This window comes from Thermobia domestica, chromosome 7, assembly GCF_964235325.1.
Source record: "Thermobia domestica chromosome 7, izTheDome1.hap1.1, whole genome shotgun sequence".
Classification (NCBI taxonomy): Eukaryota; Metazoa; Arthropoda; class Insecta; order Zygentoma; family Lepismatidae; genus Thermobia; species Thermobia domestica.
This window is the reverse complement of record NC_137460.1, coordinates 20,520,364-20,547,287: the sequence shown is the minus strand read 5'-3', so window position 1 is coordinate 20,547,287 and position 26,924 is coordinate 20,520,364. Positions and strand designations below refer to the sequence as shown.

General features: G+C 40.5%; 1 protein-coding gene across 1 annotated transcript in view; it reads right to left on the bottom strand.

Annotated features, from left to right (window-relative positions):
* The window catches only part of LOC145689883 (GTPase-activating Rap/Ran-GAP domain-like protein 3), a 641,847-nt gene that overhangs the window by 240,446 nt on the left and 374,477 nt on the right, over window positions 1-26,924 (bottom strand). The window contains exons 4-5 of the mRNA XM_081764181.1: window positions 13,593-13,674; window positions 9,410-9,528 (exon numbers count right to left, since the gene is read on the bottom strand). Coding sequence (XP_081620307.1) covers window positions 9,410-9,528; window positions 13,593-13,674 — 201 coding nt within the window. The remainder of the gene's footprint in view (window positions 1-9,409; window positions 9,529-13,592; window positions 13,675-26,924) is intronic.

Here is a 26,924-nt window from a genome sequence, read left to right as displayed (position 1 = left end):
TCATCTGCAAACTGTAATAATGGATATATAATCTACCTTTAATAGTGTTAAATTTTATTTTACGCTTAATCAGTGGCGTATTTAGGGGGGAGGCTTCCGGGCTTAAGCACCATCCCCGAAATTTTACTTACTATAGTAAAATATATGAAATATCTTGCAGAATTTTCACATTTTCAGGCAAAGTTCCCCCCCCCGGAAATTAGCAAAGCCCTCCCCGAAACAAAATCGTAAATACGCCACTGCGCTTAATCGTCTCAAATATGATTTCTGTTGTCTGAACGCAACTTGTCTTTTTTGTTTTTTAATCGTACGTTTGTGTTGTGGAAAGTTTTATCGATGAAAAGTTGATAACTACAGAGAAACTGCTGCATAAACGTATTCTAGAACTTCGGAGCAACATTCATTATTACTAGCTGATAGGAATTCTTGGCTAAACATAGAGAGATGTTTTCAAGTTCCTAGGTTGCCTACGACAGCATACAGAATTTTCCCTTTATCTCCACTTTGAATCTTAAAAACACAAGCTTCAACTATCTTCCCGTAATTTGATTATGGTAGACTAAAGTCAGCATGCTTAATAAGTTGGGAGGCAGTAACAAACCACCACTTTCTCATCTTTCCTGCACCATTGGCCGCCAAACTCTCGACAGTGTTACCATCTTGGAATCACTTTGAAAAGTGTAACGAAAGGTAAGGTAAGAAGAAAATTAACATTTTTCTTGCAGTGTATGCAAATGCTATGATGCAAACTTTTAAATAGGGGTTTCAAGAAATCTTTTGATAAACGAGTAAGAATATCATAGTGTAACTTAAACGAAGAAGTTTGATTACTTTTTGGTAAATCAAGCTTCTTAAGAACCCAACTTTTATGAAGCCTCGGCTTAAATTACCTCAAATAAAATAAACTATACTTGAGAAAGGCCTGTAAAATAAACTATACTTGAGAAAGGCCTGTGAAGAATATGGGATGAAAGCAAATGTTAGAAAGACAAAAGACATGGTGATTGAAACGAAGGTGTCGGCGGTGTCAAATGTAGAAGTAGAAAGGGAGGAAATAATGAGGCGAATTGATTTTGAGTTTATCGTCCCTTTTCAGCAGCGATGCTATACAAGACCTACCGATTAACGTGGAATCCGAACAACTTGAGCTCCCACCGGGAATCGAACCCGGGTCTCCCGCTAACCGCTTAACCATGGAGGAGCTCAGGGAGGAAATAGAACAGGGGACTAGTTTTGGATACCTGGTTATTATTATTATTACTGATGATATTAAGTGTGAACATGAAATAAAAGCAAGGATAGGAATTGCGAAAAAAAAAAGCCTTTAGAAGGAAGACAATACTATTTTGTAGGACCTAGAATAAAGGATTGAAAAAAAGACTCATAAAATGCTTCGTGTGGAGTATTATACTTTATTGGTCAGAAACATGTAAATTATGCAAAAATGATGAAAAAGTACTGGAAGCTTTCGAAACGTGGGTGTGGAGAAGAATGGAAGTCAAGCGGAAAACGAATGAGAAGTTGTTCAATGTGGTGTGGAAGAAAAGAATAATTTTAGATATTATTAAGAAGAGGAAGAGAAACTAGTTGGAACATTGGGTAAGGAGGAACTGTATCATGAGGGACGTGCTAGATGGTATAGTGGCAGGAAAGAGAGGGAAGGGGCGAAGATGATTATAATTAATGGATGATATCAAAACAGAAGAGTCGTAGTGAAGACCAAGAGGTTAGTGGGAGACCGTGGAGCATGGAGGGTTCTCAGATGCGGCAAATGACCTGTCAATACAGGCAGAACACCTATGATAATGACTTCAAGATGAATGAATATTTGGAAATAGAAAACATTTTATCGAGTGGAAAGCCATTTAGATTCATTTTAGGGTGGGATTCTACAAACAGATTAATAGTTTTGCATTCTGGGCATTATACTAGCACGCTATTCTCAGCAGTTCTGCGGGCAGTCTATCAAGCAAGGATATTATTCATATTTACTGCTATAGGAATAGATGGGAAACTGTTCACTTCAAATATTTTCGGATCAACTAGTTAGATCACCTCCTTCAACGAGCTCAATTCCTGTACATCCTGGCCAAAATTGATGATCATAATCCATGAAGTAGTTCTTGAGATTTGTGTCTCCCGGACGGACTACGGACAAAGAGTAAATGTATAAAAGAATTCTTGGTAAACGAACGTCCCTTAAAAAAGTGACGATTGAAATACTGATTTATTTATTTTATTTTTGAGAGCTCCCTCGTGTCTAAATGGTTAGCGTACGCGCCTTTGGCACGGGAGACCCGGGTTCGCTTCCCAGCGAGAGCTCATCTGGTTCGGATCCCACGTTAAGCTATAGGTCCACATGTCATATAGCCTCGCTGCTGAAAGAGACGCTCAATTCAAAATAAATCAAATTCCATCATCTTGACTAGCCCTTAGCAGGGAAGAGTTTCTCTGGTAACAGCGCTATGCAACCTTTGATGATTCTTTTGACATCGTATACACCAGATTTCTCAGGTCAAGGAATCGGCTGACGGCAAAAGTCTGTAGCTGCAATCATAGAATACTTTGATTAAACTGTTATTATACTTTTATTTTCCTTTATTGACCTTTGAATTTGACTCACGTCACTCAGACATTTATATCGCGCCAACGTAATATTAGCCAGATAATGATGTTAAACTCCAAAAGTAGCATGATTAACATCATAGGTATTCTGTCATTATTGGAACGCTGTGTGCTTGGGTTTTCTCTGGATTCTCCTGTTTCCTACCACTTTATTCATTCCACTGATGCATTCATTTCTCATCATCACTCGTCTTCTTTAGCCTAGCCGATAAGCGTGGGACGTAAAACTGAAAAAAATCATTTCATTTCTGTCATTATTGGCAAGTCACTTGCCGCAGCTGAGAAGCTTCCATGCTCCATGGTATTCTGCTAACCTCTTTGACTTCACGTGCGATTTTTCTGTTTTGATATCCTCCATTACTTGTAGTCTCTTTCGCCCCTTCTCTCTCTTCTTTGTCACCATACCCTCTAGGATTTCCCTCATGATACACTCCCTTCTTAGCCAACGTCCCAACAGAGCTTCTTCGTGGCTAAGCGGTTAGCGTACGCACCTTTGGCGTGCGAGACCCGGGTTCGGTTCCCAGCGGAAGCTCATGAGGTTCGGATTCCACTATAATCAGTTGGTGCCGTCTCATATAGCCTCGCTGCTGGAAGGGACGTTAAACTCAAAATCAACTCAACCCAATGTCCCAACCGATTTGTTTTCCTCTTCTTAATAATATCTAAAATTGTTATTTTCTCCCTCATAATTTCTAATACACCCTCATTCGTTTCCCGTTCGACCTGGCTAATTCTCTTCATTCTTCTCCACACCCATATTTCGAAAGCTTCCAGCCGTTCTCCATCATTTTTGCGTAATGTCCAAGTTTCTGACCCATACAGTACAATACTCCCCCACGAAGGATTTTATGAGTCTTTTTCTCAACTCTTTATTCAAGGTCCGACTTTCTTCTTTCTGAAGGCTTCTTTCGCCATTCCTATCCTGGCTTTTATTTCACCTTCACACTTCGTATCATTACTAAAAATACTACCTAAGTATCAAAAACTAGACATTTGCTATATTTTCTTCCTTTCTACTTCCACATATATTTGACACTGACCGCTCCGTTCCAATCACCATGGCTTTTGACTTTCTTACATTTATTTTCATCCCATAAAAGTAACAAGAACAGCAGAAATACATGAATCAAATTAGAGAATAAATATTACAATAATAATTACTTTAACAGTGGGGATTATAAGGGAAATTGTTCGTCAAATGGGAAAATATGACGCATTCCGAAGGGAAATCTTGGTGAACATAATTAGTATCACTAGCTGGTTGTTGCTACAGAAGTAGCCGCGGTAGTTATTGAGGTAACAAGAGCTGTTCTCATAGAGTGAGCGTCCATGGATGATGATTATTCAATAAACTCCGACCGTGAGTGAAGAAAAAAAAAAAAAACCAACTCACCGCAGCCATGATACCATAATTTAACCTTCTTCACTTCCTCTCCATATAACATCTCCTAGGTCACTAATTGTAACTTCAATAACAGACTCTATTTAGCAGATGAGAGGCAAAGTTTATGTAACACGAAATTACCTTCTATTTTTTTCTCGGTTGAGAGCAATTTGGCAGTAACAAGTAAATAAACAATGAAATTCTTATTAGCTGGATGTATTCTAATGTAGGAGAAGATTGAAATCTACTTCTAAATAAACGATATTTTTATTTATATTGCGTATCGTATTGTATACAAGATAATACTATGGACTTATGAAGGCGAAATCTTTGAAGAAGATAGATGTCTCGATGTTATTAATAATAGGCAAAAAAAGTGCAGAATGCAAACAGGAAACAAAACGTAGGCTCATAGTTTCGATACTTAATAAATATGACAGCTAAATTGTGTATTAATGAACTTCTTTTAAGCAACATATACCTTTCTTTTTCTTAAATAAAATTTAGTAAAATCTATATAAGTTCTTATATCTTTGAACATGAAGAGGATCCCTTTCTTTGAACAGGACTGTACGAATTTATCCATCCTTTCAATTGTCTTCAGATTAAAGTACATAGTTCCAAACACGAACATGGATCATCCAATTGCCTGCTTGCCATACACGTTGGACGTGAATTAAAACATAACCTTTGGGACAATTCTTTTAATTAGCAGCAAATGCTGTTTTTTTTTCTTTCTTTTGAAACTGGAAGACAAGGATAGTTTCTCGTGCGAGCCTCCTAATATCTGCCTTATAACAGACGAGGAACGTTTCTCATGCGAGGCTCGAATTCTGCCTTATAACGGACGGTGAGCGTTTCTCGTGTAAGGCTCCAATTCCGCCTTATAACGGACGAAGAGTGTTTCTAGTGTAAGGCTCCAATTCTGCCTTATCATGGACGAGGAGCGTTTCTCGTGCGAAATTCTTGTTATGTGCCTTATAACGGACGAGGAGCGTTTCTCGTGCGAGACTCCTATTATCTGCCTTATAACGGACGAGGAGTGTTTCTTGTGCAAGGCTCCAAATCTGCCTCATAACGGACGAGGAGCGTTTCTCATGCGAGGCTCCAATTATGCCTTATAACGAACAATGAGCGTTTCTCGTGCGAGGCTCAAAGTCTGCCCTATAATGGACGCGGAGCGTTTCTCGTGCGAGACTCCTATTATCTGCCTTATAACGGACGCTGAGCCTTTCTTGTGCGGGACTCCTATTATCTGCCTTATAACGGACGAGGAGCATTTCTAGAGTAAACCTCCAATTCTGCCTTATAATGAACGAGGAGCGTTTCTCGTGTGAAATTTCTGTTATCTGCCTTATAACGGACGATGAGCGTTTCTAGTGTAAGGCTCCAATTCTGCCTCATAACGGACGAGGAGCGTTTCTCGTGCGAGGCTCCAATACTGCCTTATAACGAACAAGGAGCGTTTCTCGTGCGGGACTCCTATTATCTGCCTTATAACAGACGAGGAACGTTTCTCATGCGAGGCTCGAATTCTGCCTTATAACGAACAAGGAGCGTTTCTCGTGAGAAATTCTTGTTATGTGTTTTATAACGGACGAGGAGCGTTTCTCGTACGGGACTTCTATTATCTGCCTTATAATGGACGAGGAGCGTTTCTCGTGCGAGACTTCTATTATCTGCCTTATAAAGGACGAGGAGTGTTTCTCGTGCGAGGCTCCAAGCCTGTTTTATAACGGACTAGGAACGTTTCTCGTGCGAGACTCTTATTATCTGCCTCTTAACGGATGAGGAGCGTTTCTCGTGCTTCTGCCTTATAACAGACGAGGAGTGTTTCTTGTGCGAGGCTCCAAATCTGCCTCATAACGGACGAGGAGCATTTCTCATGCGAGGCTCCAATTATGCCTTATAACGGACAATGAGCGTTTCTCGTGCGAGGCTCAAAGTCTGCCCTATAATGGACGCGGAGCGTTTCTCGTGCGAGACTCCTATTATCTGCCTTGTAACGGACGATGAGCGTTTCTCGTGCGAAGCTCCCATTCTGCCTTATAACGAACAAGGAGCGTTTCTTGTGAAAGACTCTTATTATCTACCTTATAACGGACGAGGAGCATATCTAGAGTAAACCTACAATTCTGCCTTATAATGAACGAGGAGCGTTTCTCGTGCGAAATTTCTGTTATCTGCCTTATAACGGACGATGAACGTTTCTAGTGTAAGACTCCAATTCTGCCTCATAACGGACGAGAAGCGTTTCTAGTGTAAGGCTTTAATTCTGCCTTATAATGGACAAGGAGCTTTTCTCGTGCGGAACTCTTATTATCTGCATTATAAAAGACGAGAAGATGTTCTAGTGTAAGGCTCCAATTCTGCCTTATAATGGACGCGGAGCGTTTCTCGTGCGAGACTCCTATTATCTGCCTTATAACGGACGAGGAGCGTTTCTCGTGCGATGCTCCAATTCTGCCTTATAACGGACAAGGAGCGTTTCTCATGCGATACTCTTATTATCTGCCTTACAACGGATGAGGAAAGTTTCTCGTGCTTCTGCCTCATAACGGACGAGGACAGTTTCTCGTGCGAGGCTCCAATTCTGCCTCATAACGGACGAGGAGCGTTTCTCGTGCGAGGCTCCAATACTGCCTTATAACGAACAAGGAGCGTTTCTCGTGCGGGACTCCTATTATCTGCCTTATAACAGACGAGGAACGTTTCTCGTGCGAGGCTCCAATTCTGCCTCATAACGGACAATGAGCGTTTCTCGTGCGAGGCTCAAAGTCTGCCCTATAATGGACGCGGAGTGTTTCTCGTGCGGGACTCCTATTATCTGCCTTATAAGAGACGAGGAACGTTTCTCATGCGAGGCTCCAATTCTGCCTCATAACGGACGAGGAGCGTTTCTCGTGCGAGGCTCCAATACTGCCTTATAACGAACAAGGAGCGTTTCTCGTGCGGGACTCCTATTATCTGCCCTATAACAGACGAGGAACGTTTCTCATGCGAGGCTCGAATTCTGCCTTATAACGGACGATGAGCGTTTCTCGTGAGAAATTCTTGTTATGTGTCTTATAACGGACGAGGAGCGTTTCTCGTACGGGACTTCTATTATCTGCCTTATAATGGACGAGGAACGTTTCTCGTGCGAGACTCTTATTATCTGCCTCTTAACGGATGAGGAGCGTTTCTCGTGCTTCTGCCTTATAACAGACGAGGAGTGTTTCTTGTGCGAGGCTCCAAATCTGCCTCATAACGGACGAGGAGCATTTCTCATGCGAGGCTCCAATTATGCCTTATAACGGACAATGAGCGTTTCTCGTGCGAGGCTCAAAGTCTGCCCTATAATGGACGCGGAGCGTTTCTCGTGCGAGACTCCTATTATCTGCCTTGTAACGGACGATGAGCGTTTCTCGTGCGAAGCTCCCATTCTGCCTTATAACGAACAAGGAGCGTTTCTTGTGAAAGACTCTTATTATCTACCTTATAACGGACGAGGAGCATATCTAGAGTAAACCTACAATTCTGCCTTATAATGAACGAGGAGCGTTTCTCGTGCGAAATTTCTGTTATCTGCCTTATAACGGACGATGAACGTTTCTAGTGTAAGACTCCAATTCTGCCTCATAACGGACGAGAAGCGTTTCTAGTGTAAGGCTTTAATTCTGCCTTATAATGGACAAGGAGCTTTTCTCGTGCGGAACTCTTATTATCTGCATTATAAAAGACGAGAAGATGTTCTAGTGTAAGGCTCCAATTCTGCCTTATAATGGACGCGGAGCGTTTCTCGTGCGAGACTCCTATTATCTGCCTTATAACAGACGAGGAACGTTTCTCATGCGAGGCTCCAATTCTGCCTCATAACGGACGAGGAGCGTTTCTCGTGCGAGGCTCCAATACTGCCTTATAACGAACAAGGAGCGTTTCTCGTGCGGGACTCCTATTATCTGCCTTATAACAGACGAGGAACGTTTCTCATGCGAGGCTCGAATTCTGCCTTATAACGAACAAGGAGCGTTTCTCGTGCGGGACTCCTATTATCTGCCTTATAACAGACGAGGAACGTTTCTCATGCGAGGCTCCAATTCTGCCTCATAACGGACGAGGAGCGTTTCTCGTGCGAGGCTCCAATACTGCCTTATAACAGACGAGGAACGTTTCTCATGCGAGGCTCGAATTCTGCCTTATAACGGACGATGAGCGTTTCTCGTGAGAAATTCTTGTTATGTGTCTTATAACGGACGAGGAGCGTTTCTCGTACGGGACTTCTATTATCTGCCTTATAATGGACGAGGAACGTTTCTCGTGCGAGACTCTTATTATCTGCCTCTTAACGGATGAGGAGCGTTTCTCGTGCTTCTGCCTTATAACAGACGAGGAGTGTTTCTTGTGCGAGGCTCCAAATCTGCCTCATAACGGACGAGGAGCATTTCTCATGCGAGGCTCCAATTATGCCTTATAACGGACAATGAGCGTTTCTCGTGCGAGGCTCAAAGTCTGCCCTATAATGGACGCGGAGCGTTTCTCGTGCGAGACTCCTATTATCTGCCTTGTAACGGACGATGAGCGTTTCTCGTGCGAAGCTCCCATTCTGCCTTATAACGAACAAGGAGCGTTTCTTGTGAAAGACTCTTATTATCTACCTTATAACGGACGAGGAGCATATCTAGAGTAAACCTACAATTCTGCCTTATAATGAACGAGGAGCGTTTCTCGTGCGAAATTTCTGTTATCTGCCTTATAACGGACGATGAACGTTTCTAGTGTAAGACTCCAATTCTGCCTCATAACGGACGAGAAGCGTTTCTAGTGTAAGGCTTTAATTCTGCCTTATAATGGACAAGGAGCTTTTCTCGTGCGGAACTCTTATTATCTGCATTATAAAAGACGAGAAGATGTTCTAGTGTAAGGCTCCAATTCTGCCTTATAATGGACGCGGAGCGTTTCTCGTGCGAGACTCCTATTATCTGCCTTATAACGGACGAGGAGCGTTTCTCGTGCGATGCTCCAATTCTGCCTTATAACGGACAAGGAGCGTTTCTCATGCGATACTCTTATTATCTGCCTTACAACGGATGAGGAAAGTTTCTCGTGCTTCTGCCTCATAACGGACGAGGACAGTTTCTCGTGCGAGGCTCCAATTCTGCCTCATAACGGACGAGGAGTGTTTCTCGTGCGGGACTTCTATTATTTGCCTTATAACGCACGAGGAACGTTTCTTGTGGGGGACTTCTATTATTTGCCTTTTTCATGCGAGGCTCCAATTCTGCCTTATAACGGAGGAGGAGCGTTTCTCGTGCGAGACTCCTATTATCTGCCTTATAACTTTCACAAACCTTGAATCATTTTAGAATGGAGTTCGGAGTTTGAATTATTAAGTAATAAAATTCAGAACATCCTACTCACCGTCTTCTTCCATAGAATGGCTCTATATTGGGGAACACACTGATTATTGGCATCTGTTAGCACTACCGACAGGAAGAAGGGGACTTTATCTCCATCTGCTCCCACATAATTTTGATGAACTGTAACGGAAAAGAATAACATAAATTATTGACAACATCGTTGAATGCTAATCCAGCAACAAATAAGCCTAGAGTTAATATTATAATTTTGATATACCTAATAAGTGCGTTATCCCCTATATAAGAGAATTAAAATTAGGGATTAGACTTCTGGACTATCGGCATCTATGGTCATCTTAGAGCATTTCTATTTCAAGTGTGCCTCTGCTGGCGCCGCTGTCGATGTGTTGCTTCCCGTACCTTCCTCAAAAGAGAATGAACAAGTTGCTATGGCCGAGATCCTTCAATAGTTGGATGCGAACAAAAGTAGCCACAATGAATTATTCCACAGACTTCGCTGTACACTATGTTGTTAACCATTCTAAGCAGCCTACGATATTCACTTGTCAAGACCAAACGACTGAATGACAAATTGGCAACGCAGGCAAGGCCGTTCACTTCTTTCCCCTAAGCAAAGGGGTTTCCTCCGTCAGATAGGATGGCGGGGTAGCCGAAGTATGTTTCACATATTTTCTGAGGGCACACTTGAAATAGAAGGGCTCTAACCCGTTACAGATATGACTGATGACGTCCCTCGACGATCACATTATCCGAGGAAAGGGAAGGAAAGAAGCTACTTGGGACTATTATGTTAGGTACCATCCCGGCCTTTGCCTGGTGTGAATAAGAAAAACCCGAAAGACATCACTCAAGATAGCTGGCCTAAAAAAGCTGTTACACCTTTTATACCGAGTGTCCCCAATTGGGAATCGAACGCGGGGCCCGTAACCGACTACACTACGCGGGGCCACTCCCCCAGTTACAAGAACAGTAACCCTTGACACTTTGTGTAGTCGGTAAGACATTATACTATATGAATTATCTTGAAAATGGACTTTTACAGTATTAATATTCGCGCAGAGTTCCCTCCTGGCTAGGAATGGGCACGAGCGAGTTCGAGCGAGTTTTCTTTGAAACTCGACTCGACTCAAAACAGACATCTTTGAACTCGGCTCGAAAAATTTCCTCCAACTCGACTCGAATTTGGTTCGAGTTTCGAGTCGAGTAGAGCCAAAACGAGCCGAATTATGAGTGTAGTTCAAGTACTCTCTTCAAGTATCTTACATACACAATACAATTATTATCAATGACAGTACTACTACTACTACAACTTATTATTATTATTATTAATATTATTATTATTATTATTATTATTATTATTATTATTATTATTATAAGGGCCGCCGTGGCTCAGTGGTAGAGCGTTCACCTCTGGTGCATGGGGTCCCGGGTTCTATTTCTGCTCCCGCCAAGTGAACCCTGTGGTGGACAAACACCGTGTGCATGCGTTTCCTCGGGACTCTCCCGTTTCCCCCCACTTTCTTCATTCCACCATTTCATTCATTTCTCAACACCCCAGTCTCCTTTAGCCTAGCTGGCATAAGCGTGGGACGTAAAACTCAAAGATTTATAATTATTACACCGTTTTTGCTTCGCAATCGAGAGGTCCCATTCTCGAATCCAGAGTTCAGTATAATGACTGAGGTTTTCCAGGGTTTTCCTCAGTTACACCAGATCAATGGTGGGATGGTACCTTAAAATTCAGACCCTGGCCGCCATCCTTCCACTTCCTTTCCCAATGTTGTTATTATTGTTGATTTGTTGAGTGCTCCAGTGTAAAATGGCCTCTGAGATTGTATCTGGTAGCTTAGTAATAAATAAATAAATATATCTCTCGTTCACTTAATTTTCAAAGGATAGGTGATGGTGGGCATGAAGTCATACGTTTCCAGGTACATATACACTTCCTAAGAGATCACCACGTCTACGATACTTTTTCGATACGACAGTACATATACTTTGTCTCCTAGACTATTGTCGTGGTCTGTATATGAGTAACTTAAAACTTACAATCTATACTAATTCGCGAAGTGTTCTCTCGGGATTCGTGTAAAATTGATTCAAATGCAAAGTTCTCCGCGGCCCAATTCATATTGCACTAATTTTAACGGCCTATATGTAATTTGCATATTTATGGGTCCTCATATATCCGAAATTCAATCATACACTACTATAACGCTCGGGAACAAAATTGTTTTTACACTAGTTTCTTTAGATGGAATTGGACATGAATGTGGGTATATACAAAACAAATTGGATCAAGTATTGGATCAAAGAATTGTTATGAATGAATATTAGTCTAGTAGTACTTTACTGAGTAAATAGGCAGAACGATATGGAGGAGAGATTTGAATCGGATAAGCACAACAGTGGCTTGTGATTGAAGAAGAATTATGTATGTAACACTGCTGTCAGAAATAAGATAAAGTATGAATAATGATAATATATTGTAGATATTCATTATTTTTAATAATAATAATAATAATAATAATAATAATAATAATAATAATAATAATAATAATTTCAGCACGCAAAGTGTCACACACGTAAATATTTCGTGAAAGCAGAGAAATGAACTTGTTTTTCCGATGGCTTTTGTAAATAGCTGTGGGATTCTTCCTGTTATTTGAGGGGTGTCTGCAAATTTTGACTACCATAGCTTTGCTCAAATAAATGACAAACTGCCGCAGAAAAGTAATATTGTTTTTTTCCTTTTTTATTGCCTACTATAAACAGGGAAAGAGCTTAACTATTCAGTAAAGAAGTATGAACCTCTGTAGGGACCTCTGATTACAGATTCCGTTTGATGGTAACTTGTTTACTTGAAGAGTTGCAGGGCTGTTGAACAATAAAACACTCGTGTTCAGTTGCAGTCCAGTCTAAATTTGTAAGAACGTTTGTCTCCAATGAATAAGATAAAAGAGAATTTCCTGAAACCGAACTGGCGAAAGCCGACGTTTCACCTAAACCGAACCGAATCGAACCGAACCTAGTCGGTGGCTCATCCCGACCGAGCCGGCTCAGGCCATCGGCTCAATTGAACCAAGCCGAGCCGGTTGACATCACTACCTGGGTTGGGCTTCTGTTTAGGTTCAGAAATTCGACCGTGCAGGTCACGGTGCTCACGACATTTGAGGCTGTCTCGTTATCAATACGAGATGAGATGCAAGCAGTGTCCCCTCTGGTGAGCAACACTAAAAGTATTCCATATTAGGGCTTACATTTCTCATGGCTTTCGCTTTTCAGTTTAATCAGGCCATGATTTCAAAACGAGCTAAAACTTGCTAAACGAGCGAGCCATGTATCAAACTCGACTCGACTCGAAACTCGATCTCAAAAACACTAACTCGGCTCGGAACTCGACTCGAGAAAACAACCTTTCACACGGCTCGAAACTCGACTCGAATTCGAGTCGAGTCGAGTTTCAGCTCGACTCGTGCCCATCCCTACTCCTGGCTAAGCGGTTAGCGTATGTGCTTTTGGCGTAGGATACCCATGTTCGATTCCCAGTGGGAGCTCATGTGGTTCAGATTCCACGATAAGCAATAGGTGCACGTTTCATATAGCCTTGCTGCTGAAAGGGACGCTAAAATCAAATCAAAACATTCTCGCATGCTGATAATATACCACCCATGATCTACTACGAAGTTGGCAAGCATTATATTCTCGTTTTTTTCGGTTCACTTCATCCTGCCTTTCGGGCGTCAACTTTCAAAACTTTAGGTGAGGGCTTTTACCCCCTAAAACCGTTTTTCCGCAGAAAATATAAAAACCCGTATTCGTTTATTTTTTTGCGTATTGTCCCTACACTAAGTTTCGTTCCAATTCTTCAAGGCCGTTACACACATCGAACATATTGTTACTAGCACTTTTGATATTTTGTGATCAAAGGTTTCGAGGGTCCGTGCAACATCTAACCTTTTTTTTTTTTGTATTCCCTCATTTTATAATATTTGTACACAATTTCGTTCACTTCGGGCCACTTGATTTTGCCCTTGGGCGTCAACTTTCAAAATTTTGGGTGGAGTCTTTTGCCCCCCTAAAACCGTTTTTCCGCAGAAAAAAAAACACGTATTCGTTTATTTTATGTGTAGTATCTACCTGCAAAATTTTTTTCAAAATCAGAATGTTACTTGTTAGTGTAATCCCAATAAACTAAGAAACAAAAAGAAAAAAAAACTTACGTTTTCCAAGAAAGTATTTGAAGTACCATCTCGTTTGATACTCTGGGTTCTCCAATACAGGTGTACTCGGGGAGCCAAACATCTGAAAAAACAAATAAAAACCACAATTCGTTATTTCAAGACGTCAAGTCAGATTAACTACAGCACGACAGGTCAGAGCTACCTAACTATATATAATAATAATACTAATACTACTACTACTACTACTACTACTACTACTACTACTACTACTACTACTACTACTACTACTAATAATAATAATAATAATAATAATAATAATAATAGTGCAGGCCCTTAAACTTGTCAGATTTTGAGGAGGAAAGCACACTCTTTTAATTCCATTTTACCATTGAGGTAATCAATATCCAAGTGAATCGCCAGAATGGTAAGAAATAAAAATGAAAATGACGAAATCTTTGAATTTTACGCCCCACGGTTATGCCGGTTAGGCTAAAGGAGACGGTGATGATGAGTAATGAATGAAACGGTGGAATGAAGAAAGTGGGAGGAAACGGGAGAACCCCGGGGAAATCCATGCACACGGTGTTTGTCCACCACAAGGTTCACTTGGCAGGGGCTAGGTTCGAATCCGGGACCCCAAGCACCTGAGGTGAACGCTCTACCACTGAGCCACTGCGGCCCCCCAGGTAAGAAATAAAGTTTTATCGTTGCTCAAATTTACTTCATAAGGGGGGACACGGTGGCTCAGTTGTAGAGTGCTTACCCCTGGTACTTGTGGTCACTGGGTCGATCCCCGGCCAAGTAAGTTTGTGGTGGACATCATCGTGTCCGTGGGATTTCTTGGGGTACTCCCGTTTCCTCCCACTATCTCATTTCACCAATTTTTCCACCATCATTCATTTGCTTTAGTTATCGTCTCCCTTAGCCTAACGGGCATAATTGTGGGAGTTAAACTCAAAGATTTCATTTCATTTTTTTTTCAAATTTACTTCAACAACTAAAAAAATTCTAATGGAAGATGATTTAAGTCTCTGTGTCAAATAATGAAACATTATAAACACACTTTATGTATGGTACTTGTACCGATTATGGCCCGGGTCCCTAATATGGCCCACCCACCATATCTCTGCAGATTTACGTTGTTGCTACTAGATGACAGTATAAAATGTGTCTTCACGACAAGCGTAAACATATTTGCGCAGCTCAGAGGACATAGTTTATATTGTCATCTAGTAGCACCAACGTAAATCTGCAGAGATATGGTGGGTGGGCCATATTAGGGACCAGGGCCATAATCGGTACAAGTACCATATAAATGTTTTTCATATGTAGTATATTGTAGGTTTTCGGGACACTGGCTCAGTGGTAGAACTCCCTCTGAGGCGAGAGGTAGATCTTAGGCCACGTGAGTTTAAGATTGATAACATTGTGTCCGTGGGTTTTCTCGGAGTTCTCACGTTTCCTCGCACATTCTCATTCTACGAATTATTTCATAATCACAAACTTTCATAATTCTCCGCCTTCTTAGGCTACAAGACATAATCGTGGAACGTAAAACTGAATTATTTTCATTTACTAGAATTTTTGAATAAGGAGTCTGCAACACTGACGGTTTTACAATATACGAAAAAGAAAATGGAATACAAAATTCCATTTATTCAAGTTCCTGCACGCTTTGACCTTCACAGCAACAGAAATGAAAATTAGACCTTAAAATAAATGGCACCTCATTTCATTGAAGTGACAGCTGAACATATTTTCCAAAAGTTCCACGAGGTTCCGGTCTCTCTCGGTGTGAGTTTGCAGAAGGGAGAAAAGGTTTTTTTTTTCCCTTCCAAAAACTACAATTTCTGAATACTATGAAACAAGACAGCTTAAGTGATTATACAGGGTAATTCGCACCACGTCTTTTAAATTTTACTCATATTATAGAAAGAAATGAGAATGAAATAAAATCTTTAAGTTTTACGTCCCACGGTTATGCCGGTTAGGCTAAAGGAGATGGTGATGATGATAAATGAATGAAATGGTGGAATCAAGAAAATGGGAGGAAACGGGAGAATCCCGAGAAAACCCACGAGTACGGTGTTTGTCCACCACAAAGTCCACACGGTGCGATCTAGGATCTAACTAGGGACCCCAATCACCGGAGGTGAATGCTCTACCACGGAGTCACCGCGCCCCCGATATTATTATATAAAGATTGATTTGATTTGATTTTTTGAGTTTAACGTCCCGTTCAGCAGCGAGGCTATATAAGACGTGGACCTACTGATTAACGTGGAATCCGAACCACATGAGCTCCCGCCGGGAATCAAACCCAGGTCTCCCACGCCAAAGGCGTGTATGCTAACCGAGGAGCTCATTATTATATAAAGAGTTTGCTAAAGAAGAAAAATAACATACCAAATCGCATATGCTAAATTTAACGATGGTAGTTTAGAGATACGGTGTCTTTTGCGGTCATGATGAAAATTCCTATTTAAGTGCGTCAGATGCATCCATTGCTGAGGCTTTATCCTTGTCTGAAAAAAAAAAAAAAAACTTAATATACTTGCGTCATTTGCAAACGTGTGGAACGGTTCAACTCAACTTCAAGTAAGCTTGTGATGGACAACATCCTGTTTGTGGGTGTTCTCGGGATACTCCCGTTTCCTCCCACTTACTCATCCCACCATTTCTTCCATAATCGTTCATTTGTCTTAATCAGAACCGGATTTAGATTTGATGTGGCCCTAAACTACTGAAGGTAATGGGGGTCTGTCCAGTTGCCCTTTGTCAATGACAAATTGTGTGCACTGCAGTCTGCAACTCTATGCTACATGTTGCCAAGTAAAACCAGTCCATGAAGAACGTAAGCACCCTATATGCACAAATGATATTTTTGGGAGCAGGCTAGCTGAAGGGGTCCCATTACTTACATCATAGAAGCCTATGCAACACAAAGTGCCGTTGATATATAAGCTTTATTTTGCTTTTTTTTTAAATATATATTTTGGAAATGTACATACAGTTTATTCTGTACTTTTCTTGGGGCCCCCCAAGAGAATGGAGCCATAAGCTATAGCTTTTTTTAGCTTATACGTAAATCCAGCACTGGAATTGTCTCTCTTATCCTGAAGGGCATAAACGTGGGACGTTAAATTGGAAGATTTCATATCATTTCTAAGAAGCGGAAACATGGACACTACCCAAAGATATAAACAAAAGGATAAATGTGTGTGTGGACAAGAGGGTAGCAAATTCTTTAAGTCATTTCGAAACCACTGAAGAAACGTTAGGAAAAAGAGCAAAAATATTGGTTGTAATTATAGAGAGAAAGTGAAAACGGTTGGAAAGCTTGTCTGAAAAAAAGGGATTTAGGATTTAGAGATTTCTGGGCTTTTGGCATCTAAGGCCATTTATTCCCGTCACGTTTTGAGGGATGACGTCCTTCGGCGAGCACATTATCCGGGGACAGGGAAGGAAGAAAGGATTGGAGAAGGAAGGAAACGGCCTGGGACCTATAAGTTAGGTACCACCCCGGCATTTGCCTGGTGTGAATGAGGAAGGCTGGCCTGAAAAAGTTTTTTTTTTACACTTTTTCGGCCGAGTGACCCTACGGGAATCGAATCCGGGACCGCTCGCCCGAAGGCGAGAGCATTAGCTACTACGCTAAGCGGGGCCACTGTCTGAAAAGAAATAAATCCTCAGCAGGTACGGTGGAAGAAAAAAGATGCTGGGGAGAAATGATTTAAATCGGTGGATATGGTTAAAGGAATAATTTCTACGTCAAGGCGAAAATGAAATGAAATGAAGTTTCTGGTTTAAACGTCCACAGATTACGTCCTTTAGGCTCATTAAGACTTATGAGGATGGAAACTAAGGCCTGTGACTAACATCTTGGCATTTCAGCTAAACGAATAAAACGCAAGCTCTGGCGCGACGTTGCCAAGTGGTAAAGGGGTGTGGCTATGGGTAAGCAGACAAACTACAGCGCGATCAGGTGACAGAGAACAGACGTGGATGTGTACAAAATAAATGTGACAATACCGCTGGCCTCTCATTTGCTAGCAGCATTTAAAGGGAACTTGGAGAGCCGCCTTCAAATGCCAAGATGTTTGTCACGCCGTTTAAATGATAATGAAATAATTGGCAGAATAAGAAAGTAGGCGGGAAAAGGAGAATCCCGAGAAAACCCATCAACACGATGATGTCCACCATAAACTCACTTGTCCTGGTATCGAACCAATGTCTCCTAGCAGCGGAAGTGGGCGCTTTACCACTTAGCCACCGTCAAGACGAAGTGTTTTGGCTGAAGACTGTATTGCACTAAAACTTCTCACTGTGCGACACCTGACGCATATCTCCTATTTGACTTTGTGTACATGTTGTGCAACATTTGCTCCCATTGATGTATTGAATACCGATGGACGCTGGATTATTAGTGCAATCTCTGTTGACAATTAGTAGCACGCTTCAAACCTGTAGATGCGCGACAATGTACGGATATCAAAGGTTATTAAGGTAATCAGGCTTTCTGATTGACATGAGACTATAATAGTTATCTATCAATAGCTGTGATCGCTGTAATATGTACACTATTACATAAGATACACTATTACACATAAGCGCGATAATGCAGTATCTGATGAAACTTGTTTATATGTACTAGAGCGGAAAAGTATATTCGGAAAAATCATTTTATTACTCCCAGCACGTTACTTGTGAATATATGATTTGGTTCTAATCTTCATGGCTTCTTTGGAAACAATGAATTAGGCTTATTTATAGGCACTGTTAACATGAAAATGAAATTTAATTAGTTTAACCTCATAGACCATCCAATGCAATGCAATACATCCTTATCGAAGAGACGGCATGAAAATCTGCGGAATACATATGAAAGTAACTATGTTTGCGCCTTAATATATCGATCTTTGTCACATAGATGAGGTTCGGGCCTGGGATGTTTTTTATCATTTCACTTTTATGGTGCAACTTGGGGGAGGGGAGGGGAGATATATGCCACATAGATGAGGTTCGGGCCTGGGATGTTTTTTATCATTTCACTTTTATGGTGCAACTTGGGGGAGGGGAGGGGAGATATATGCCACATAGATGAGGTTCGGGCCTGGGATGTTTTTTATCATTTCACTTTTATGGTGCAACTTGGGGGAGGGAAGGGGAGATATAAGCCACATAGATGAGGTTCGGGCCTGGGATGTTTTTTATCATTTCACTTTTATGGTGCAACTTGGGGGAGGGGAGGGGAGATATATGCCACATAGATGAGGTTTGGGCCTGGGATGTTTTTTATCATTTCACTTTTATGGTGCAACTTGGGGGAGGGGAGGGGAGATATATGCCACATAGATGAGGTTTGGGCCTGGGATGTTTTTTATCATTTCACTTTTATGGTGCAACTTGGGGGAGGGAAGGGGAGATATAAGCCACATAGATGAGGTTCGGGCCTGGGATGTTTTTTATCATTTCACTTTTATGGTGCAACTTGGGGGAGGGGAGGGGAGATATATGCCACATAGATGAGGTTCGGGCCTGGGATGTTTTTTTATCATTTCACTTTTATGGTGCAACTTGGGAGAGGGAAGGGGAGATATATGCCACATAGATGAGGTTCGGGCCTGGGATGTTTTTTATCATTTCACTTTTATGGTGCAACTTGGGGGAGGGGAGGGGAGATATATGCCACATAGATGAGGTTCGGGCCTGGGATGTTTTTTTATCATTTCACTTTTATGGTGCAACTTGGGGGAGGGGAGGGGAGATATATGCCACATAGATGAGGTTCGGGCCTGGGATGTTTTTTATCATTTCACTTTTATGGTGCAACTTGGGGGAGGGGGGGGAGATATATATAAAAATGATCGAAAATGGCCGATATTCGTATGCAATCCATAGTTTTCGGGGTCGCTGAGATGAACAGTGACACTTCCGATGCCATTTAAATCCAAATTCAACCCCTCGCACATATATATAAATGATCGAAAATGACCGATATCATATCAGAGAGTACTTAAGTAATATTTAAAAAGTGACTAATTGAAGGGAAATATTAGTCATTTTTCTTACTTTAACCCAACAAAGCAGGTAAATGACGCTAGTTATAAATATAAAAATGACAATCAAATTTAATCGACCTCGTTTGCTTTGCTGTCTTTAGCTGTCCGCAGAAGGTTATGTCCTCTTTTCGGTCATCATATACAGATGGTGATCAGAAAAATGGAAACACCTGAACGAAATTGCAACTTACCAGGTTAATATGGTGTCGGGCCACATTTCGCCTTCAGAACAGCCTAGAGGTCGTGAATGGTAGCAAGTGGAATTTTACACCATTCCTTGTGCAGGGCATCGACCAGTTCTGTGAGAGAGGATGGAGGGGGAAATCGTCGCCGGAGTCGTGTTTCCAAGAGGACCACAGATGTTCAATTATGTTGAGGTTTGGGGATTGGGCGGGCCAAGGGAGGTGTTGAACTTCATCCCGATGTTCCTCAAACTACACTGCAACAACGCCAGCTGTGTGAATGGGTGCATTATTGTCCTGGAAGATGGCGTCATTGTCCGGGAACAACATCCGGACCATAGGATGCAAGTGGTCTCCTAAAATTGCGACATAATCGTTGACAGTGATTTGTCCGCTAAGTGTGACCACAGGACCCAATGAAAACCACGATATGGCGGCCCACAGCATCACCGAGCCGCCGCCATGTTTCACAATTGGGCGGAGACACTGCAGATCATAAGCTTCTTTGGGGGTTCTTCACACATAAACACTTCCCGTGGATGGGAAGAGGATGAAAGATGACTCATCCGACCATATGACACGTTTCCAGTCCTCACCGGTCCAAGTTGCATGGTCGCGGCGCCATTTGCGGCGTGCGAAAGCGTTATGGTCCCTGATGAGCGGTTTGGCCCGTGCAACACGACCCCGTAAGTTCATGTCATGTAATTCGCGGTGGACTGTGATTGTCGAAACAGGGTGGAGGAGGTGCTGATTGAGTTCCTCCGTCACTTGCTCCGCAGTGGCACGACGGTTCTGCGTGACAATGCGCTTTAATACCCGGCGTGACCTGTCACTCATGATTTTCTTCCGCCCACTGTTCCGCTTCCCCGATGTGGTTTTCCCGTGTGTTGTGTAGGCCGTCATCACCTTCGACACTGTCCCACGCGACACACCTAACACAGTAGCCACTGCCGTCACACTCACTCGCGCACCAAAAATTTGTCCTCTTTGAAAATCTGAGAGGTCTCCCATTTTACACTACCTCCGTCTGCTGCAGCCACTTGACACTGCTGTTCCACTGCGCCTGACGTAGTATGTAGACAGACCTAACACACCACCACCAGCGGTCCTGCGCTGCGGGCGCTACGACACCACTGCCAACCCATACATCTGACGTGTTGCCAACTACAGGTGTTTCCATTTTTCTGATCACCATCTGTATATGTTTTACCGTAAAGTAGCTAATCTACTACATGATTACTCTGTAACGTCACTGTCTGTTGTTTACTCCTTTAATTGTTAGCCAATCACTCAGAGAGGAAACAGTATCACACATGAGATGAAAGGAGAGGAGAAATACGGTTTCCTCGTCTCATTCTCGTGAATTTCGTAGTAGTTTAATCTCGTCTCGAAACATTTTCTTGTCTCGTGTCTCGGTTCTTCGAATTTTTTTTGTCTTGTTTTGTAAAATGGTGTATAAAATTTATAATATGATGTTTTTGGCTTAATTCTATCTTGAAGTTGTCATAATCCTTGTGTGCTACAAGAAGTTCATGAAGAGTGTCAAACCATATTTATTATTGGAGTATTTTGTATAATGACTTATATTTACTTTAAATGTTGATAAATACTTCTCATTATGTTCGTATAATCACTTTATCAATTTGTAGTTTATATACTATGAATCAAGTAACACTAAAATAGAAAAAAATCAAACGGCTTTTAGAAAAAAATGGAACCGTTTTTGAAAATTTTCGGATTTCTATCAAAAACCAGTTTCGGTTTTCTATCACAACAAGTTTCAGTTATAGAACCGGTTTGGTTTTCTATCAAAACCCAATTTTAGTTTTAAAACCGGTTTGATTTTCTATCAAAACCCAATTTTAGTTTTAAAACCGATTTGGTTTTCTATCAAAACCCAATTTTGTTTTAAAAGCGGTTTGGTTTTCTATCAAAACCCAATTTTAGTTTTAAAACCGGTTTGGTTTTCTATCAAAACCCAATTTTAGTTTTAAAACCGGTTTGGTTTTCTATCAAAACCCAATTTTAGTTTTAAAACCGGTTTGGTTTTCTATCAAAGCCCAATTTTAGTTTTAAAACCGGTTTGGTTTTCTATCAAAACCCAATTTTAGTTTTAAAGCCGGTTTGGTTTTCTATCAAAACCCAATTTTAGTTTTAAAACCGGTTTGGTTTTCTATCAAAACCCAATTTTAGTTTTAAAACCGGTTTGGTTTTCTATCAAAACCCAATTTTAGTTTTAAAACCGGTTTGGTTTTCTATCAAAACCCAATTTTAGTTTTAAAACCGGTTTGGTTTTCTATCAAAACCCAATTTTAGTTTTAAAACCGGTTTGGTTTTCTATCAAAACACAATTTTAGTTTTAAAACCGTTTTTTTTAATCAAAACTCAATTGGATACAGCGAATGAACGATTTGTTGTGATTTAAGCAGAAAACCTACAGTGTCTGTATATAACTGTTCTTTCCAGTTAGTCAGGACTAAACTTTTTTTTCCTCATTGCAGGTTAATATGAATTTAACAGCTTCTAAAAATTAAAAATTAATAACAAATTGAATACATACTTCCGTCAGGTGAACATGAAGCACACTTGTTTACAGAAAAAGTCAAAATCACCTGGAACTTTCATTAAAAAAAAATACATAGTGAAACTGCCAGATTATCACATCAAATGAAATGCTGCTACCAACGAAGTACTTCTGCAAACAAGAAATAACTAAATCTATCCCTTCTACAAAGATGGAAGGAATCGCCGTCAATGTTGAGTTTAACGTCCCTTTCAGCAGCAAGGTTATATGAGACAGGGTCTACTGATTAACGTGGAATCCGAACCACATGAGCTCCCTCTGGGAATGGAAGCCGGGTGTCCCACGCCAAAGGTGCGTACGCTAACCGCTTAGAAATGATGGAGCTCGAATTGCTGCCTCCTCCATACGGACAGAAATATCCACGATGACAGAGGACAAGTTAAGAAAAGTCGCAACACTATCAAATCGAAACTTTATTTTATTGAAACGAAATAGATTATTAAAATTTCTTGACTGCTTAGTGTTTAGACCATATATGTATTAAAACATCATATAAATTAAGAATTGAAATTTCATGGTGGCCAAGCCTCCTTGGCAACACCTTAACTAACTACGGGCTTGATTCAAGGGCGAAAGCCAAAGAAATCAAACGTCTCTACAAAATGCATACTTTGTCCGTAGATGGAGAAAATGGTTAGCATGCATAAACATCTAATCTAGCGACTTTTTTTACTTCTCCGAAAGAGGGCTATGAACAGAAAGAATAAAATTGACAGAAAAATCCGTGTCGTAGAAGGAAAACAAGCTCATGTTGAGAATCAAATTCATATACATCATATTCATATCAAATTCATTCAAACAAGTTCAAATTCCTATAAATTTTTTGTAATTGTTAACATGGCGTTGCCTTTACAAAACTTGTAAATGAGAAAAATAAGTTTGTTTGTCCTTCAAGAACTTTCTGCTCCATCGTATCTTCAGGGGAGTTAATAAGTAGGAGGTGGAAACATTTACTCCTTAAAATTAAAGCGACCTCATTTTCCGACCTTTTTAAGCTGACGACATGGAAGGTTAAGGGAGATTTATTATCAGGTGAAAATTCCTTCTGCACTGCATTTCTACTTTTAACAGAAAATGCAGAAATTCCTTCCTGTTTACGTTGGATTTTCTTCGATTTTTTTTCTTTCATGGCTGTTGAATAATTAAAAAAAAGAAGAACTGAACTTGACTGAGACATTGCTTGGAAATAAATGATCATATTCTGAAAGATGTAAGGTATGGTAGAAGGTAAAACACGGAGGAGAGGAAATATTACAATTCATTGATGCTATACTCTGTTAACTCTGTTAACTCTGTTAACGACAGTAAAGAAGATCATGCGTAGAAGTTACAATTTCGTCCGCGGTGGCTTACAAGTCAGTGGTAGAGCATTCACGTCTGGTGCGTGGATTCGATCCCAGCTCGCGCCAATTGAACTTTGTGGTGACAAACACCGTATGCATGGGTTTTCTCGGGGGTTTTCCGTTTTCACCCACTTTCTTCATTCCACAATTTCACTCATTTCTCATTATCACCGTCTCCTTTAGCCTAACCGGCATAATCGTGGGACATAAAACCTAAAGACTTCATTTCATCTTTTTCTACCTGTGCGATGAATAACTTCTAGTATTCAACAATTATACACTGTGTTTTAATAGGAGAAAGAGGTATATGAATAGCCACTGTTATTAACTACGGTACTTATTGAAAAGAAAAAAAAAATGCTTTCGCTCAAGAGTTACCGTAAGGAGTAACGGACACCTGTATGTCACCATTATCCGTGAACATCTTAACGGATTCATTCCATTGACGAAATCTGCCGAGATAGACTCCCTGGCTATATATTGCAAAAAAATAAATTTAAAATCATTTTCGTTCGAGTTATCTCAAGGAGTAACGGACACATGTACGTCACCGTTATGCGTGAACATCTTAACGGATTGACTCTTTTAACGAAATCTACCGAGATAACCTCCCTAGCTATGTATTGCAATAAATAAATAAATAAATAAATAAATTTCAAAAAACATTTAGGTTCAATAGTTATCGTAAGGAGTAACGCGCACATGTACGTCACCGTTATCCGTGATCATCTTAACGAATTGACTCTTTTTAACGAAATCTACCGAGATAACCTCCCTAGCTATGTATTGCACAAAAATAAATTTCAAAAATCATTTTGGTTCAATAGTTATCGTAAGGAGTAACGGGCACATGTACGTCACCGTTATCCGTGATCATCTTAACGAATTGACTCTTTTTAACGAAATCTACCGAGATAACCTCCCTAGCTATGTATTGCACAAAAATAAATTTCAAAAATCATTTTGGTTCAATAGTTATCGTAAGGAGTAACGGGCACACGTACGTCACCGTTATCCGTGAACATCTTAACGGATTGACTCTTTTAACGAAATCTGCCGAGATAACCTCACTAGCTATGTATTGCAAAAAAAAATAATTTAAAAACCGCTTTTGTTCAAGAGTTATCGCCTTACCAATTGTAAGTAAGCGTAAAATGGCAAATACTTATAGAACATATGCAAATCGCTGATTCCTGATGTACATATACACATATACATGAAACAATTTATTAAGTAAGAAAGTAAAATATGAAATATTTTAGTTTAACGTCCTTCGTTACGTTCTTTAGGCTAAGGGAAACAATGATTAAGGCTAGTAAATGATAATAGTGGAATGAGAATGTGGGATGAAAAGAGAGAGTGTCCTGAGACAACCCACCAGTATGATGTTGTCCACCACAAACTTACTTGGTCGGGGATCGAAGAAGGAACCCCAGCACCAGAGATAACCACTCTATTATTGAGCCACCATTTTATTAAGTAAGAACAACAGAAAGAAAAATATATCAGGTAGTCTAAAAAGCACTGAGCCTTTGAAGGTCAAAATTGAGAATACATTTATTGCGACTTGAAAAAAAAATAACATTATGAAGCGACACATACACCATTTTTTTCGATGACACGCCACTTTCCCGGCAATACCATAGTCTCTGTAGAACTTCCGTGATTTCTATAACTTTTAAAATAACACAGGCCCGTCTTCAAAATAACTTAACATCATTCACGGATTTCTGTACAGACCGAAACAGATTCGATCTGGCGGTGCCAGGTCCGGACTATACGGTAGATGTATTAAAAGCTCCCAGTCTCTTAAAGTTCCCTTAATTTCTGAACGGATTGGTTCTTTTGACTTCATATTTTACCTCTCCCTAATGTTTGCTACTGGCTGCTGCGCCGGTTTGGAAAGAAGTCCACAGATGACACATGAAAACTAAAGTTCACTGTTTGACTTGAGTTTATTTTGAGTTTAACGTCCTTTCAGCAGCAAAGCTATATGAGACAGGACCTACTGATTAACGTGGATTGCAGAAAGAAACTCCACGCAAGCCGATAACAAAGCAGTGTTGCAAACTTTCGCATAAAATATTTCATTGTGGTTTACAGACTTTCCAAACACCCTGTATTGTATTCCGGTAAGCGTACGGTAAGCACTGTACGGTTACATTTCAGGCCTTGGTACAATACGTTTCATGTTGTGACCTTTTCAGCAAAATAGATGTGATCATAAAAAGCAGTCTTCCTGTCGACCTAAAATAGACCTGTGCTGAATGGTTTTGTCCTTCTCTATCTCGGAATACTTAGGTGAAATACTGTAGTTGAATTTGTACTGTATAGCTTATAGATACGTTCCACCCAACATATACCTTTGTTCCACATTTCTATTGAAGAGAGAAATGCCGAGTGTTTCTAAACTCCAATACCTTACCTGCTGTATTTGAGTGTTGAAACAAATGTACTATGGACGAAACACAAACACATTCATACGTATACTAAACACGGTAAAATTTACTTTTCTAATAAACATTGTAAGCACCGTGAGACTTCGTTCAAATCCCCCTGTTATTTTTGTAATTCCACAATAATACTGGAGGGAAGACATGTTGGAATGGAAACGACAAGCGAGAGAAACACGAACATTACACAAAAGTTAGATGATGCTTTACACAAAGCTATTTGAGACGGTTATGGTTCGTTTTTGAAAAAAACTTCCCTTTCTCTCCACTTCGCTTTATTTTGGCGCTGCTGTAGCAGAGAAGTTTCCAAATTCTCTCACTAGAGTGATTTTAACAAAAGGACTTGGTTTGCAATTAAAACTCTTTTTTCAAAAGCACCTGAATACGTGTTTCACTCTTTCAGTGTATATTTTGGTAGAAGTGGATTAATGGTGAATTCAAGTACTTGTGAAAAAAAGAGGTATATGCGAAATTTATTAACTTCACTCCGTATAATATCCTGTCATATCTAGTGCATTAAGCCACACACTTTTTTATGACTCCAGTGAGAATTTCTATAGACTTTTCACCGACCAAACAAAATTTGTTCTTAATGAAGTTTTACTGCTTGTTTGGAATACATCGGATATTTTTCCTTATTTGTACCAGTAAAAAGGAGCTAAGGGAGCTTTTCAAAATTCAATGAAGCCACTATAATGAGTCACAGGATCCCTATTAAAAGTTTTGATACCGTTTCCTGCATTTATC